Consider the following 18,713-nt stretch of genomic DNA (forward strand, 5'->3'; position numbering starts at 1 on the left):
TTTTAAATAAAAAGATAATCCATTATACAATGGATGTTGTCAATGTTACATTGTTGTAATATAGCAACATAAGTGTGAAAAAACATGCAGTCTGTTTTATTTTTATTTCAGATAAAAATTTTGATCACATTATTTTCATTAAAAAAATATTATGAATCCCAAATATCATCGGGCAATTCAAAATCATCATTGCTTTCAGAGTTTCTTGATGTTTTCTGTTACATTAAATATGGAAGATGGTGGCTTACTCCACTTATGAAAAAAAAACTCCATAGTGGGTCTATGTTACCATTTTCATTATTTAATTTATTCCAGTGTTCTGCAATGAACGAAGCTTCCCAGACATTCATATCTATGTTTTCCGTTACTCTTTTTATACCGTGCGTTCATTTCGATCTTCAGCCGAGAGATCGGGAGAAGCGTGGCGGGCAACGGTGACGGAGATGCCGACAATTACAGCCTGTAATGTCCCGCTTATTTTTATGGACATATCTTTAGCATGCAGATATTTATATTAGTATTGCAAAATGAGCACTAACCTGTGTTACAAGAGTTGTTCAAAGTGATGTCCACCTACATTCACACATTCCTGGCATCGTTTGATGAAATTTTGATTCACATGCAAAAATTCTTCTTCCGTAATTCTTCCAAGTTCTGCCCTTATATTGTCTTTTAGTTCTTTGATGAGGGTCATTTCGGTAGACTATTTTTTAAGGTTCCACACAAATAATAGTCACATATGGTAAGATCTGGCGAACGTGAAGGCCATAAAATTCTAGAAATTATTCTGTCATCAAACACCTCCCTTATAGCGTCCAAAGAATCAACGGTTGTATGAGCTGTGGCCGAATCTTGTTGAAAATACCCATATTGTCTCTTATTATCTGATAACAACTGAAAAAAACGGCGAAAGTATGAATTTATTGTGTCTTCAAAAAATATAGGCCCTATTATTCTTTTTGCACTTACAACACACCACACACCAATTTTTGCATCATGTAATGGAACTTCGTGTATTATTCGGGGATTTTCAGTGCTCCAGTATCTATTGTTCTGTGAACAAACATGACCACGCAAGTGAAACCATGCCTCATCGAAAAAAAATATTAACTGTGGATCAACAATACCATCTACAATATTCTGCAAAACCCAATTACAGAAATTTACTCTACTTACGTTGTCAGGGGCCATAATTCTTGCACTATAGAAACTCTGTACGGTTTTAATTTTAGTAGCTAAGTGGCTGTATGTGCTTATGATTTTGTCATGCCCATCTCCTGTGAAACACTGCGTAGAGGTTTGTTTGGAGAACGTTCTAACGCTGCACCAATTTCATCGAGTTTTGCTTCAGTTAGAATCCGTCATTTTTGCTTAGGTGTTTTACAATTTAACGATCCAGTTTCTCATAATTTAAGGACAAGATGTCTAAACGTATCTCTATGTGGAGGTGAAACGCCTAGGAATTTCTGTACAAATTGCCTACATACGTCTCAACACGAGTCTATTTTCACGTAAGTGTCATACATAAAAATTCTTTGTTCTACAAGGGGGAGCTGATAAGTTCTCGGCCTGACCCCCTTCCGCACATGTCATCCCGAAATCATGCATTGCACTTGAACCATTGATCTTTTGGAAGTTTAAGTGCCAGCTGGGATGATCATATCACTAACGGTTTTTCCTTTACAGGCCATTGATTGAAGCATGGCACAGCCAAATGTGGAATTTACCAAGGAGGAGTTGCGAGGTGTCATGAAGTTCTTCTTCCTGTAACAGAAGTTGCTGAAGGAAATCCATGGTTGCATGCTAGACACATTGGGTGTACATTGCCCTTCACACTCCACTGTGAAGAAATGGTGCTCAAACTTTAAGCATGGTGATTTTTTCACAGAAGATGGTGAAAGATGTGGGGGAGGCCAGTGTCAGTGTCAACTCTGGAAAAAGTGGATGAGGTTCATTACCTGATTTTGAGTAACAGACGAATTTGACTTCAAGCGATAGCTGAGACCTTGCACATATCCAAAGAACGTGTCTGGTAAATAATCCATGATTAGTTGGCAATGCACAAGCTTTCCGCGAAATGGGTGCCCAAATGTTTGAACGCCGATGAGAAAGGCAAATGTGTGGCATCTTCTCAGGTGATTAGCGGTATTTTGCAAACTCTAAGGACGATTTTTTGAATCGGCTTGTTACCCAGAATGAAAGTTGGTTTCACTACTTTGATCCTGAGACCAAAGAGCAATAATACGAGTGGCTCCACTCAGGATATCCCAGGTCAAAGAAATTCAAAGCATAGAGGTCCGCAGGTCTGCTTACCTCAATATTCTGGAATAAGGATGGTGTTTTGTTATGAGACTACCTTCCAAAGGGACAAACCATAACATCAGAGTATTACTGCAGTTTTCTGGCTAAGTTAAAGGATGCTATTAAAGAAAAGCACCTGGGAAAATTGAGAAGTGTGTTGTTTCTGCAGGACAATGCTCCCGTTCACAAGACTCTGGAAGAACAATGGATTTAGGGTTTCAGTGCATTGACCACCCACCTTACTCACCAGACTTTGCACCCTCTGATTATTATCTCTTCCCTAGACTGAAAAAAGTTCTGAAAGGACAGAAATTTAGAAGTGATAACGAGGTTATAGCAGCTGCCGAGCAGTTTTTTTGCAGACCAGGAGAAATCATTTTTTTGGACGGGTTAGAGAAGTTGGAGCAACAAAGTGCCAAGTGTGTAGACCTTCAGGGAGAATACGTTGAATAGCCTGAAACTTTCGTGCCTGTAGCTAAAGTCCTTCTGGGTCGGGCCAAGAACTTATCAGCCCCCCTCGTAACATGTACCTTGCGGCTGGCATTCCAATCGTCTCACTGACACAACACACATACACACTGCAATAACACAAACAAGTAACGGCAAGTAACCAAGTATACCACTCTTGGGTACAGTATGAAATTAACATGCTTTTGGTTTACATCTGCTCGCCACTATATTCACAGCTCTGTCTTCATCTAGTCACAAAGGAACAAAAAACTTGAGCTCGGAGATTTCGGATTGCAAGGAAGCTCACGAAAATCACTGGCATTTAACAGTTTCGTCTGCAGCGTAATCTTGATACAGTGTTGCACATTTGAAACCTCCAAACAATCCCCATCGACACAAAACTCTTTCAAGGATATAAACTTACGCAGCACGTTACTGGTCAAAACTATGATTAAAATGTTTTATTATCTGTGGCTCTTAACATCGTTTCTAAAGCATATTTATTTGTGTGATGAATTACAGAAGAACTTTTGCATGTTATAACACAGGTTAGTGCTCGTCTTGCAATATTAATATAAATGTCTACATATGTCCCTAAAAATAAGCGGGCATTACAGGCCACAAATGTCGGCATCTCCGTCAGCGCCGCCTGCCACGCTTCTCCCGATCTCTCGGCTGAAGATCGAAATGAACGCACGGTATTTTTGTAATTTGAATTGCCTAATGATATTTGGGATTCATAATATTTTTTTAATAAAAATAATGTGATCAAAATTTTTATCTGAAATAAAAATAAAACAGACTGCTTGTTTTTTCAGTTATGTTGCTATATTACAACAATGTAACACTGACAACATGCATTGTATAACGGATTCTCTTTTTATTAAAAAAAATTCTTGGCCATTGTTATAACTGTATCTTTAGTGAAACTAAAAAAATGTCTGATGAAGGGAGCGTGTGTTCTCCTGAAATGTCACAACGTAAAACTGTGTTTTTATGCTTGTAATAACCGTCCACTACAAGAGAAATAATTCTAGAATGCAAGCAATACGTACACACAAGAAAAACTATGGTATTAAAATGGTAATACAATCCTAAATTTAATTCAAAAACAATGCTTCCAACCCAAAACAAACATTTCCACATAATTATCGCAGTATTAAATTTATTCCTGTGTAAAGCAATGTTTTTTTTGATTCTAAAATTTTTAGAGCAGAATTAATTCATTTTTCCATGATTTAGCATAACTCACAGGATAATTAGACTTCAGGAGTCAGGTCTGTCATCCACTCAACTAATAAGGGGTGTCTCAGAAATATTTACTTTTTTGAATCCTCCCTCTACGGCAAATCACACCTTACGGAGAAATGAGATATCGCAAATGCTTGATAACATTGTTAATATTTAGTTGCCATGGAGCACTTTACGGGGCAGAAACGTGCTTTTTCTGTTTGTGTGTTTTATAAAAATAATGATTCTTATGTTGTTGTGCCTCGTTTGTACCGGCATCATTATAACCTGACAGGAATGAGAGACATCCCAAATGCAAATATAATTAAATATTGGGTGAGGAAGTTTGAAAATACTGGAAGCACTATGACGAATAAACTGCCGGGACGTCCAAGGTCATCAAGATCAAACAGAAACGTTGACCGTGTGCGCCAGTCTGTTAGTGAGGATCCTCGCCGATCGTTAAGACTGCCTGCAGCTCAATTAATTCAAATTGAATGTGAAAACATGAACAGTCACCATTTGTCCAATACTCTTTTCCACAAATAGAAATTAAATGTTTAAGCTTTCTTTTGGTAATAAATTTATCCTTATACAAAAAATTTAAGTATTTATTTTAATAGTTTTAAAAACGAAAATATTTCTGAGACACCTTTTACAAGACTCAATACAGTTCAATATCAAACAATCAAATGTTATTTGAAATAAAGTTAAACTGGAACCTGAAATACACAGTTGGATAATTCCATATTAAATCAAACAACAACAACAAAATAGAATTTTTGAAAATTGACAAAAATTGCTCCCAAACTGTTCATTGAGTAAAACGTTTTTTGGAAGTTTTTCACAATTTTATTTTACAATTTCCAAAAGAAAAAACAAAATATTCAAAAAATGTACTCATATTGGTACACATCAATCAAAGGCACAGTCAAAATTTGAAGGTTTCAAGTTCTTCCAGCAAGCAGTACGGGGATAATTTTGTCAGTTTTCGAAATTCAATAACTTAAGAGCCATTATTTTGAAATTCGAACAAAAAAGGGATATTTGGGTGGTTGTATGTTTTGATTGGCTTAATTTCCTTATATGTTGAAGTAGGTCATGAGAAATGGATTATTGTGCAATTTTGAGACCTTGGAAAAAAAATGTGTCTGATGTTTTAAAATTTCTTTAAAATAATTGCCATGATAAAAACCAGCACGTTGGTTATTTGCAGTAACAATATTAAAAATGATGGAAATATCCTAAGCCTATTTGAGATTGATCGCCTGATATTGGGTTATTTTGTCACTTTTCTGTCACTTTTTACTAATCATGTCAAAGAGCGTGAATGATGATATTATGAAATCAATGAAGTGACACTCACAAAGAACAATCAATCATCTCGAGATGGGATTCGTACCCGGGACCCATGACGTCGTGGATTGCTGTGGTAACCACTCCATCTCGAAGGTCCACTCTTAGACCTACCTGAATTGAAATTGGTTTATTTTAGGAATCTCAAGTTATTTATAACAAGAAAGTTATGTTTTATTTGGTACAATAATACAGAATTGTGTACACACATACTCTTATAGACAGTGGCGTGCATATAGAGGGTGGTGGTGGGGATAATAACCCCCTTCGGCCCAGTAAAAAAAAATGTCAAAGGCAGGAAAAGATGGCAAATAGATGGTTGTCTACTAAAAAATGTGTAGCCCCTCCCCCCTTTCGCAAGTCCTTCGGACGCCACTATATATAGAGCTTTGTTTTAAGCCCACTTCATTCACAGGAAATCTAATCTGGACTGGGGACTTGCAGTTTAAAGTAGCATCCAAACAACTTGTACCTCAACCTTGCATCAAACCCGGGACCCCTTGATTACAAGAATGCAACATTACCACTATGCTATCGACCAAAGAAAGAAAAAGGAAAATTGTCCCACAACTTGTCAAGACATGGGCTGTTCCATTTTGAACAAAGAAAAGTAGGAGAAAGGTCTGTTCCACTTTCTGATAGGGGAGGAAGTGTGATAATTTATATTGACATTTCCTAATATTTTAAAAATTATTTTCTCGAAAATGGGATGAGGCCCCAAAGGTTTTTCATTTCCTGGTGTTATACATATATTCACCTACAAGTTGGCATACTTGGTGTATTTATACCTTGATGCTGTTTTGAGATAGGCCTAATTCTAAAGATGCAGATTTCGCAAATTTTGAGTATTCAATATCCCAGTAATGCGATATATCAGGTAGCTTGTCCGAATATTGAGCTTCAATGCCCAGTAAACAAATCTTTGGGGTACTGTTGCTTAACCAAGATATTAAAGTCTGAAAACAGGAAAAAACTGCATTTTGGACTCTCTTTGTTGCTGCATAACAATGGAAAGCAACAATGTCCCATCCAAAGAATTGAATGTAAGAGGTGTGGCTAGAAAAAAACCGGACTGTTGATACAAAATCATTTATTGGTTATATTGTACAATACGAATATTATCCCCCTTCAAAGTACTCTCCTGAACTATCGATACACTGCTCCATACGAATCTTCCATTGATGGACGCAGTGCTGGAAATCATTTTCTGAAACCATGTTCATGACCTCCATCGCTTTTGTTTCCACAGATTCTAAGGTCGTAAATCTGGTTCCTTTCAGTGCTGATTTGACCTTTGGGAATAAAAAAAAAAGTCACACCGAGTGATATCCAGCGAATAGAGTGGATGTTCTAACAATGGGATCCCATGCTTGGCCAAAAAAGCCTTGACTGACAATGCCGTGTGGACATGAGCATTGTCCTGATGAAGAATCCATGACTTGCTTTTCCACAAATCAGGTCATCGTCCTCTTACTCGCTCCCGAAGGGTCGTCAGCATCGTAATGTAATAATGTTGGTTGTCTTGCAATAGCTCGAATACGCAAGCGACGATCTATTTGAATCAATTCATTGAGATTTGCAATGATTGATTCCGTTTTTGTCGTGCAAGGCCGTCCAGGATGTGAGTCGTCCGCGATCAGTTCTCGTCCCTCTTTAAACCTTTGAAACCACTCAAAAACTTGCATGCGTGATAAACACTCATCTCCGTATACTTCCTTCAACAAACCATAAGTTTGTGTGCAGGATTTTCTGAGTTTCATAAGAAACTTCAAATTGATATGCTGTTCCACTTTCAAACTTAACATTTTTCCAACGGAGCACAGATGTACGGTTCACTTCGTCCACAAGCTTGCTACGCCCTTTGGGGGTACGTACTTAAATGTTATTTATAATACGGCTACAGATATCTTAATCTCAGGGGATAGATTCTTTATTCGAGAATTCCAAATAACAAAGCATTTTATAGCCAAGAGGATATAGTTAAATGCGGATCTACCATGCGTTCATTTCGATCTTCAGCCGAGAGATCGGGAGAAGCGTGGCAGGCGGTGCTGACGGAGATGCCGACATTTGCGGCCTGTAATGCCCACTTATTTTTATGGACATATGCATACATTCATATAAATATTGCAAAACGAGTACTAACCTGTGTTATAAGGGTACGGTTTTAATTTTAGTAGCTTAGTAGCTGAATGTGCTGATGATTTTGACACGTTCATCTCACGGCGTAGAGGTTTGTTTGGAGAACGTTCTAACGCTGCACCAATTTCATCGAGTTTTGCTTCGGTTAGAATCCGTCGTTTTTGCTTAGGTGTTTTAAAATTTAACGATCCAGTTTCTCGTAATTTAAGGACAAGATGTCTAACCGTATCTCTATGTGGAGGTGAAACGCCTAGGAATTTCTGTACAAATTGCCTACACACGTCTCGACACGAGTCTGTTTTCACCTAAGTGTCATACATAAGAATTCTTTGTTCTAACGTGAACCTTGCGGCTGGCATTCCAATCGTCTCACTGACACAACACACATACACACTGCAATAACAGAAACAAGTAACGGCAAGTAACCAAGAATATCACTCTTGCGCACAGTACGAATTTAACACGCTCTTGGTTTACATCTGCTCGCCACTATATTCACAGCTCTGTCTTCATCTAGTCACGAAGGAACAAAAAACTCTAGCTCGGAGATTTCGGATTGCAAGGAAGCTCACGAAAACCATTGACTTTTAACGGTTTTGTCTGCAGCGTAATCTTGATACAGTGTTGCACATTCGAAACCTCCAAACGATCGACACAAAACTCTTTCAAGGTTATAAACTTAAGCAGGACGTTACTGGTCAAAACTATGATTAAAATGTTTCATTATCTGTGGCTCTTAACATCGTTTCTAAAGCGTATTTTTTTGTGTATATAAGGGCAGAACTTGGATGATTTACAGATGATGAATTATAACACAGGTTAGCGCTCGTTTTGCAATATTTATATGAATGTATGCATATGTCCATAAAAATAAGCGGTCATTACAGGACGCAAATGTCGGCATCTCCGTCAGCGCCGCCCGCCACGCTTCTCCCGATCTCTCGGCTGAAGATCGAAATGGACGCACGGTATATTCTGAAAACTATACACAATACAGAGAATATATATATATATATATATATATATATATATATATATATATATATATATATATATATATATATATATATATATACTGATTCCAAAGTTACGTCGGTTATATTCTTCTTGAAAGGAAATCTTCTTCTTCCTTCTCATAATTTCTGGGAAAGGCTTCTTCTTCTTTTCTTTCTTCTAATTTGTGAAAAGGCTTCTTCTTTTCTTCCTTCTATTTTGGTAAAAGGCTTCTTCTTCTTTTATCAATCTACTCTATGGTAATAGGAAGGCTTCTTCTTCTTTCATCAATTTCTTCTATGATAAAATATTGAAAGGCTTTCTTCTTTCATCAATTTCTTCTATAGGAAATAAAGGCTTCTTCTTCTTTCGTCAATTTCTTCTATGACAAAATATGAAAGGCTTCTTCTTTCTTCAATTTCCACTTCTTTTCATTGGTAAAAGGATAATCTTCTTTTCCTTTCTTCTACCTTTTATGACCATCTCTTTCTTCTATTCACAAAAAATAGTCATCCCCTTTTATTCATCGTTGTTTCTTATTTCCTCTATTCATATCAATTCTTATTTCTTCTTTCAGCAGCAATTCTTATTGTCTTCTATATTCCGAGATATTCTTATATTCTCGATAAATTCTTCTATTTATTCTTTCCACAGCAAATTCTTATTTCTTCTATTCTTCTTTGCCACTGGAAAAAGTCTTATTTCTCTGATTTATCGCAAATATTCTCTTTACCATCTCTCTTCTCAATAATATAGACAAATCATTATGCTGCATTCCTTGTAGAGAATTGAACCAAAGCTATAGAGGATTTTTAGCGGCGTCTAATCTGACAATAGCGCCTCCTCCTAAAACAACAACCAAGGGAAATAACCAGGATCGCTAATAACAAGTGCTGCCGATGGCCCAGTGCGACTAATAAGGAGCGCAACCGTAAAGTGCTTCGGGGCGTCTAATTTGACAACAGCACCACCGGGGATAAGCAACCAAAACATGGCGACGTTCTCCTCGCCAGAGAATCAAAAAGAGATACATTTCTGAATACATTTGCTCACTTAATAACTTTCCTAATTGTTTCATATATGTGCATGTTCTTAATTATCTTAATTTGCTATATACAACATTTTATTCACTCCTTCTATAATTTTTATACTCTTCCTTTATATATTTTTCATTTACTATAATATATATAATCGCTCTTCTCCGCTCCTAGTTTCTACAATTGGCTCTGCTAATCTTTATATGGCATTCTGCCATCTATCGTCGCTCTCGGGAAACATTTCTTCCTTGCATTTCTCGTTGTGTCGTCGGAACTGGTACGTGACACAAATTCCCCTCCTTGAGGATGAAAAATTTCTCTATTGGAAGAAATCTTTTGGAAATAGTTAATTTTTTCCACTTTCTCTACATCTCGTTTGACTCTTCTCATTTGCTCTCATTTCTAGTGCTTACATTCCTTTTCACTTTCTCTGTGCAATTATATCTCCTGGCATGCAGCATTTTTCCTCATCTCTCTATTTCTCTCTTCTTTCTATTTTCGTTTCTAGATATCTTATCACCACGTTCCGGAAATATTCGTGACCTCTAAAGTTATTTTTAGATACAAAATATAATTCTTCAATAGTTCACCTCCTGCAAGTCTACTCGTCTAATTTCTCCAAGATAGTCTTTACCTGACGATGTCCTGCCAAAATAGTAATTTTCGTTTCACCCTTTTCTTCTTTCAGCAATCTCTCTACAGATTATCAGTTAGATCAGATTTTTCCATTTCAAAGAACTCTCTCTCTTCTCTAAGTTGACCATCTAAGTGTTTCCATCATCTACAATAATTCTTCACATCAGCCTTAATTTCATATCAGCATGTATCTAGATATATTTATTTTCTGGGATTACAACCCAATTCTCGGAATACAACCGATTCTTTTTAACTTCTGGGATTACAACCCATTTATTTTGCACTTTTCTAAATACACGATGACCTTTAATCGTCTACGCTTACAAAGAATTCATTTTACTGATACTGTTCGATCTTCTATATTATCTTCTCCTTTTTTCCTGAGAGTTTTCCACATAATAACTTTCTTCTGTGCCTAACTGTTCTATCTTCTTCGTTCTTCTGTTCATACAATTGAAAAGTTGATTTCCATTTTCCATATTACTTTCTTTGGCTTCTTTCCTTTTACAGGTTTGATCTTCCACTATCGGTCTCATTGTTCAATGCAGTGGTGACATAAATTAGCACTCATTATTTTTTCTTAAGATATCACTTGCAGAATAGATTTTCCTCCAACGATAGTTATCATATATCTTTTTACAAGAACTAACATTAAAGAACTATTTTTTTTTTTTTCAAATATATCATTAATATTTGCCCATACTAATAATTCCACGAATTTTTCTTCTGGTGAACTGGAACCCTTTCAGACACTTTAATAATTCTAGAAACGTAGGCTTGCCAGTCTATAAATCATAACATAACCTTTGCACTAGTCAGTCTTATTTCTTTCTTCCAATAAAGAAATTACTTTCATTTCTCTCTTCTTCCAATCTGGTTTCTGCCAAGATTTCTTCTTATGATCTACATCTTCATCAAATGCATGCTCTCCTTGTCTTTTCCGTTTCGTCTTGTTCTTTCTTCTCTTCGGCGAAGTAGCATCAGAATCCATTTGATCTACGTCGACCCTTTTTAGCATATTCTTAACTTTCTTCAGGTTCCTTTCTATTTTTAATTTCTTTCTCTTCTTCTTCTTCCATGTCTTTACGTGAATATATCTAAATTTCATTTTAGTTTTCTTCCTTCTTTGTTTACATCTTCTGCTAGGCTTATACATCTTTTCTTCCTCCGTCAGATACTCGTCACTGGAACTTTCTTCTTTCATCTTCATGTCGACATTGATCTCTTCATCATTACATTGACAACTAAATTTTTCATCCCTTTCTATTCCTCTTTCTTCGTCTTCTATTTTCTCATCTTCCTCTTCTTTGACCTCCTTAAGTTCCTGAGTGTTTTCTTCTCGTAACTTTATAGCTACTTCTTCTATCTTGCTGTCGTGTTCGTCATTGGAACTTTCCTCTTTCATCTTACAACTTATATTTTCTATAAGGACCTTCGCGTCACCTATCTTGCCTTCGTTGTCTGCTATTCTGTAAACATCTACTTCTGTCTTGCTGTAATTTTCTTCTGTTCTTGAAGCAGCTACTTCTATCTGAGAATCGCTTTCCTCAATTTTCCTTTCCGGACTCTCATTTCTTCATTCACTTTCTTCTCTAATCTCTGAAACCTCATCTTCGCTGCTTCTATTCATGTCTAAACTCGTACTCTTGATCGACAGCATTGTTTCTTCTATCTTGCTTTCCAGCGACTTTCTATTTCCTTCACACGTTTCATTCAATCTCAAGAACATCTCATGGGTTTCGGACCTCGAAGCTTCCAATTTCCTGCTGTTTTCCTCGAGTCTTTCTTCCATCTTTTTATTACTTTCTTCAAACTTCTCTTCTAACTTTCTACTACTTTCATCTATCTTTTCTTTGAGTTTTCTATTATTCTCATCAGACTTCTCTTCAAACTTTCTTTCTAATCTTCTGCTATTTTCATCCGCCTTCCTACTACATTCTTCCAACTGGATCGATAACTTCTGGAACATTTCAATCATGTTCACTTCTTCCGTTTTTTTTTATTTTTCCTTTATTTTTTCTTCTTCTTTTTCCCTTTTCTTCTCTTCTTTTTCATTTATCCTTTCTTCCTTGCAATTTTTGCATACATAATCTCCTATCACTTATTCCTATGTACTTTTCTCTTCTTATCTTCTCACATAGACAATGTTTCATTTCTTTGCATGAGCTGCATAGGATAGTTTCTTCCTTATTTCCCTCTTCTCCACAGCAGTTTAATATTTCCTTTCTGTCTTCCATTATAGTTTCTCTGTTCTCGCTTTCAATTTTATTTTCTTCCTCAATTCTGGCTTTTTCTCTCTTTGCTTTCTTATTCACAATTCTACTAGCCGCAACATTGGTTGCCACTATGCTACCAACTTATGTATGCCCCACGTTAGGAGCTCCACTATGGTACGCCATTTGGGGGTACGTACTTAAATGTTATTTATACCACGGCTACAGATATCTTAATCTCAGGGGATAGATTCTTTATTCGAGAATTCCAAATAAGAAAGCGTTTTACAGCCAAGAGGATAAAGTTAAATGCGGATCTATATTCTAAAAACTATACACAATACAGAGAAAATATATAACGAAGCTTGTATATACATTGAAATATATATATATATATATATACTGATTCCAAAGTTACGTCGGTTATATTCTTCTTGAAAGGAAATCTTCTTCTTCCTTCTCGTAATTTCTGGAAAAGGCTTCTTCTTCTTCTTTTCTTTCTTCTTATTTGGGAAAAGGCTTCTTCTTCTTTTCTTCCTTCTATTTTGGTAAAAGGCTTCTTCTTCTTTCATCAATTTCTTCTATGATAAAATATTGAAAGGCTTTCTTCTTTCATCAATTTCTTCTATAGGAAATAAAGGCTTCTTCTTCTTTCGTCAATTTCTTCTATGACAAAATATATGAAAGGCTTCTTCTTTCTTCAATTTCCACTTCTTTTCATTGGTAAAAGGATAATCTTCTTTTCCTTTCTTCTACCTTTTATGACCATCTCTTTCTTCTATTCACAAAAAATAGTCATCCCCTTTTATTCATCGTTGTTTCTTATTTCCTCTATTCATATCAATTCTTATTTCTTCTTTCAGCAGCAATTCTTATTGTCTTCTATATTCCGACGAGATATTCTTATATTCTTGATAAATTCTTCTATTTATTCTTTCCACAGCAAATTCTTATTTCTTCTATTCTTCTTTGCCACTGGAAAAAGTCTTATTTCTCTCATTTATCGCAAATATTCTCTTTACCATATCTCTTCTCAATAATATAGACAAATCATTATGCTGCATTCCTTGTAGAGAATTGAACCAAAGCTATAGAGGATTTTTAGCGGCGTCTAATCTGACAATAGCGCCTCCTCCTAAAACAACAACCAAGGGAAATAACCAGGATCGCTAATAACAAGTGCTGCCGATGGCCCAGTGCGACTAATAAGGAGCGCAACCGTAAAATGCTTCGGAGCATCTAATTTGACAACAGCACCACCGGGGATAAGCAACCAAAACATGGCGACGTTCTCCTCGCCAGAGAATCAAAAAGAGATACATTTCTGAATACATTTGCTCACTTAATAACTTTCCTAATTGTTTCATATATGTGCATGTTCTTAATTATCTTAATTTGCTATATACAACATTTTATTCACTCCTTCTATAATTTTTATACTCTTCCTTTATATATTTTTCATTTACTATAATATATATAATCGCTCTTCTCCGCTCCTAGTTTCTACAATTGGCTCTGCTCCTCTTTATATGGCATGCTGCCATCTATTGTCGCTCTCGGGAAACATTTCTTTCTTGCATTTTTCGTTGTGTCGTCAGAACTGGCATGTGACAAGCTACAGCAGAACTGAGCACCACGCACCCAGGGAAATCACACATTCAATAGGCAGGATATTACGTTATACACTCATGCACCGCTTGACCTTGACGCACTTGTCATTTGTCGACAGCAACATCAATCCAGTTTTTTTCTAGCCACACCTTGTATATAAGCAACCAGTCTTATATTAACAGTATATCAAAACAAAAGTTTGGGATGTTGTTGATTTCCAAAGATGCAGCACTCCGAACTTACCCATGTTTCACTTTTCATGAAAAAATGGGAGGTCTGACCTTGAACTTTGACATTTTCTACAGGGGAGGGAAAAGTATTTTCAAGGTCTCAAAATTGCACAATATTAATTTCTCATGACCTACTTCAACATATAAAAAAAGAATCCAATCAAAAAATACAACTATCTCAATTTGTTCGAATTTCAAAATAATGGCTCTTAAAAATATTCAACAGGAAAATAACTTTTGAGCATATACACACACACACACACACACAAAAATAGCCAAATTCATTACATCAAAGATTTATGCACTGCCAGATCTAACATGGAATTACCCATTTTACAGGTGACTGGGTATACAGCGGTAATGCAAGAAAAAACATAATTTGGAAACAGTTTATAAGAGTTTGCTTTATTAGAACCAGGCAGGTACTAGGGATGGACGATATTGGAAATTTGATATTGCGATATATAGTCAAGAAAATATCATCACAGATGACACAATATGATATTTTCCTCCATATCAGCGATATATCATCTCCACAATATATATATATTGCTCAAATATCATGACAATATATTACCAAATACGATATATATCGTCAAAATATTGTGACTATATATCAGCGATAATATATATCACCAAGATATCATGATGTTGTGTTGTCTAGTTGATATTGCGTGGACGATATTTTTTCAATATCGCAATATATTATCTGGACGATACATCACCTAACACTAGCAGCTGCTACAATGTAAAATCTGAGTTCAACTGCATATGTATCAAAATATATGTGTAGAATGCTAGACAAGAGAACAACAGTAAAATTTAGACTTTAGACAGGAATAAAGAACAACAACAATGTTTGACATGTAATTCTAATAGGAAAATATTCTAAATTTGCTATCTTGCAGGGAGCATATTCAACAAAATAGAACATATGTGTAAACAAGGTTACAAAATAATTTCCAACATAAAGCTTACCTATTTCTGCAGCCTTTTCCACCAAACATACTCGTAACTCCTTTTCCTGCTCTGCTGCTAATTGCTTTAGTCTGATGGCAGCGGACATTCCTGCAGGGCCTCCACCCACAATAACTACATCTGCTTCATCTACATACCTCTCCATGTTCACATCTGCAAATAATACACAACAGTAGTTTGCAATCATTAAATGTCATGCAAAATAACAAATGAAACTTAATATACTTGCCTCCAAATTTTCAGACTGAATATTCCATTTCAACTCCAATTTAAATGTCCTCCGGTTGGTACTTTCTACACATACATATAATATTTAATAAAAATAATAACTATTGTGTACATTGACAAGTGCCCAAGTTGCTCCTTCCTAAGGCTAGCTTTGTGTGTGATGTCAGTTTTACTAATCAGACACCATTTTCCCAATCTTAAGTTAAACTGTAATTCACTGATAATCGTCACAGATTGTATGCCAATATTTTCTGCAAAAATGTGGGGTGTGATGATTACGCAAAGCTTTCCTTTTCACTGTACTAGTATTACCAATACTTAAAAATAATTTATTACTAGATTGTTTTTAGTGAAAGATTAAGAAGCAAAGATGAATATACGTTAAAATTGAATATAGTCCAACAAACATTTTTCCCATCTAAAAATAATGTTAACACATTGGTTGTTATTGATTTTTGCATTATTATGAGAAAATTTACTACAGTGTTGCAGAGCACGGACTTACAAAATTCTATCGTCCGTGTTTGAAAAATCTGTGCCACTATTATTGGTTTTGTCATGTAATGGGCCGATGCGATGATTGTGCAATGAGGTTATAAACCATTTTTTAAACTAAAAAAACAGGATGCGACAATCATGCAGTGAAATACAGTAACTTCAACCTAGCTATCGGAAACGAAACAATATTATGCTACTTTTGACTATTCATATCATATTAACAGTTGTAGAGTCATAATACAAACTATATGAATTGAAAATCAATTCTACTTGTTATTGACACCTCCCTTGCATTAGCGTTCTCAATAGCAAATATTTCTTTATACGTATAAAATAAATTCTATTGGCAAAAATTTCATATGAAACAGTACTTTAAGTCCACTTTATGCACAGGCTATCAAGACTGGAAGTACAGTTTAAAGTCGGATCCGAACACCTGTGTGTCTCCACCGGGTATCTAACCTGGGACACCTTAATTCCAAGGCAGTGACGTTACCACTATGCCATCGGGAAGGCCTCCACTGTATTATTATTACTGAACATCACTCACTACTTAGATGGCAATAACACTATTTTATCTTTATTTTTTCTATTCTACTAGCGGACAGTCACAGGCTTGATTCCCAGCTAATGCATAGTCATCACAATTTTAAATATGGGCCCAGTTCCAATGAGACAATCTGGCTACTTATCACCCAAAAAAATGGTATCTTTATGCTCTTCAAGAAGAAAGTCATTATTTATTATTACACTGTCAATACACTGGGCTAGAGAATCAGTGGTGTGTCCAAGACAGGGGGGGGGGGGGTTATAACCCCCTCCCTTTCAGTCCAGTATTTAAAGAAAAAAGAACGTCAAAGGCAGGAAAATGTGGCAAAATGAGGACAGACTACTTAAAAATATACACATAACCCCTCCCTTTCGAAAATCCTGGGCACACCACTATAGGGAATACAGCACTTTTCCAAGGCGGTCATTTCTATCCGTGTACTGCACAGTTCAGAATAATGTTTTAGAGTAATATATAGTTTAAGTAACGATATATATTTTATTTTATTTGAGTCCTCTTTGTGTACACATAAGTTAATCAGGGTTGAACCTGCTGTTTAGAGTACAATCATTACTACAGAAATATGCCTCATTCTGTATCAAACAAAGACCTACGTATTATAAAGCAAAACAAACATTACTCACTATGTTATTTAGAAGTGATTAACATGTCTCACCTTTCCATCGTGGATCTGCTTCCCGTGGTACAATAGAATAATGAGTTGTAATCTTTGGAAAGGACTTGTCTCCATAGCATCTCTTTATCAGATGTGCAAACGACGAAACTGGAAAAACATAATGTGATTATTCATTCATTTGCAAACTTTTATACAGAGTGTGCAAACTTTTATACAGAGTGTGCAAACTTTTATACAGAGTGTTTAAAAAGTCCCCGCACTCATACTGGAAAAAAAAAGTATTAAGGCATTCATCTGGGTGAGTTGGCAAGCCAGTTAGTAGGGATTGGTATGACCTTGTAGAACGATTTTGTTATGCTTAGAGCATTGATTGGGTTCATTTTACTTCGCTTTTCTGCCACTTTTGGCTAATTACAAAGATGGAAATCGGTGATATGATGAAGGAACACTCACAAAGAACACCCACTCCCAGTCTGGGATTTGAAGCTGAGACCCTTGGCATTGTAGTGTAATGTACTATACTGAACGCAACTCCAACTGGCGGCTGGGAAACAGCAAATCAGCAAATTTACGAGTCACAAGGTACCGAACGAAGTTCGCAGGATGAAATAAATTAGCGTTGGATCCACCACATGTTGCCAAACATACCATAAAGAGAGGAAGAGTCTTATCGGGCAAAGGTTTGTCAGTACCAGAAATCAGCAGGGGTTGATGGTACAACTGCACAAGTGGTCCTGAACGATGAGGTTTCCGGAAGGACCACCCACTGGTCGGAATACAGACGGGCACACAGTCATATAAAGACAATTGGCAAAAACGCTTGGCAACATTGCTTCGGGAGAGCGATTTGATGCTTTCAGCATTTACTTTGCAACTGAGTTTTTTGACACCCAAAGACAAAAAGGGCCAGGAATATCCTTCAAGGTCAACCGCCAGTTGAAGTTGCAGTCAGTAAAACCACTCAGCTACTTGCTTCTTTTTTTTTTTTTTATTCATCTAGTAAGCTTTCTGTTAGATTACTCTAGTCTTCAGTCTAGGAAGATTGCGTGTCTTATGATATTTATCACTGGAAGTTGAGCACAACAGAAATGTCAAAGAATGCAAGAGTGGAAAAGGGAAAAAGATTATATGTATTGAAAAACAGGAATAATTGAAAGCACTAGGTCAGAAGAAAACCATTGTACTAAGAATGTCTATCATAATAGAAAAAAAGAGAAAGAAAACGTATGTTTGCATTGCTTGCAGAAGGCGCACATGTTTGGAGTCTTCCTAAAGCAGAATTACACTTTGAATCGTACAAGATAAAAGAAAGTTGCCCACATCATCAACAAGTTCAGGAATAACATGGCAGGCTCAACAAGAAAGATACTAATACCTTACTACAGTAAACCACCACATCCATGTGAATTGTATTGGAGTAGTAGTTGGTTAACACACTGGATCTGTAGGAAAATCAGAGGTCTGTCACAGGTTCAATCCCCACCACTTGCAAAAATAAATTGTTCATCTGAAGACAAGATTGATTGATTGAGTTGGGGTTTTAAGCCCACTTTATGCACAGTTAAGGCTAATCGAGACTGGACCTACAGTTTAAAGTGGGATCCGAACCACTATGTGCATCCA

General features: G+C 36.2%; 1 protein-coding gene across 1 annotated transcript in view; it reads right to left on the bottom strand.

Moving 5' to 3' along the window:
- Etf-QO (electron transfer flavoprotein-ubiquinone oxidoreductase) overlaps positions 1-17,231 on the bottom strand; it is a 212,922-nt gene extending 195,691 nt beyond the window's left edge. Inside the window, exons 1-2 of the mRNA XM_083129645.1 lie at positions 17,130-17,231; positions 15,178-15,330 (exon numbers count right to left, since the gene is read on the bottom strand). Coding sequence (XP_082985771.1) covers positions 15,178-15,322 — 145 coding nt within the window. The 5' untranslated portion in view covers positions 15,323-15,330; positions 17,130-17,231. The remainder of the gene's footprint in view (positions 1-15,177; positions 15,331-17,129) is intronic.
- Between the last annotated feature and the right edge of the window lie 1,482 nt (positions 17,232-18,713).

This window comes from Lepisma saccharinum, chromosome 10 (assembly GCF_977018435.1).
Source record: "Lepisma saccharinum chromosome 10, izLepSacc3.1, whole genome shotgun sequence".
Taxonomy (NCBI): domain Eukaryota; kingdom Metazoa; phylum Arthropoda; class Insecta; order Zygentoma; family Lepismatidae; genus Lepisma; species Lepisma saccharinum.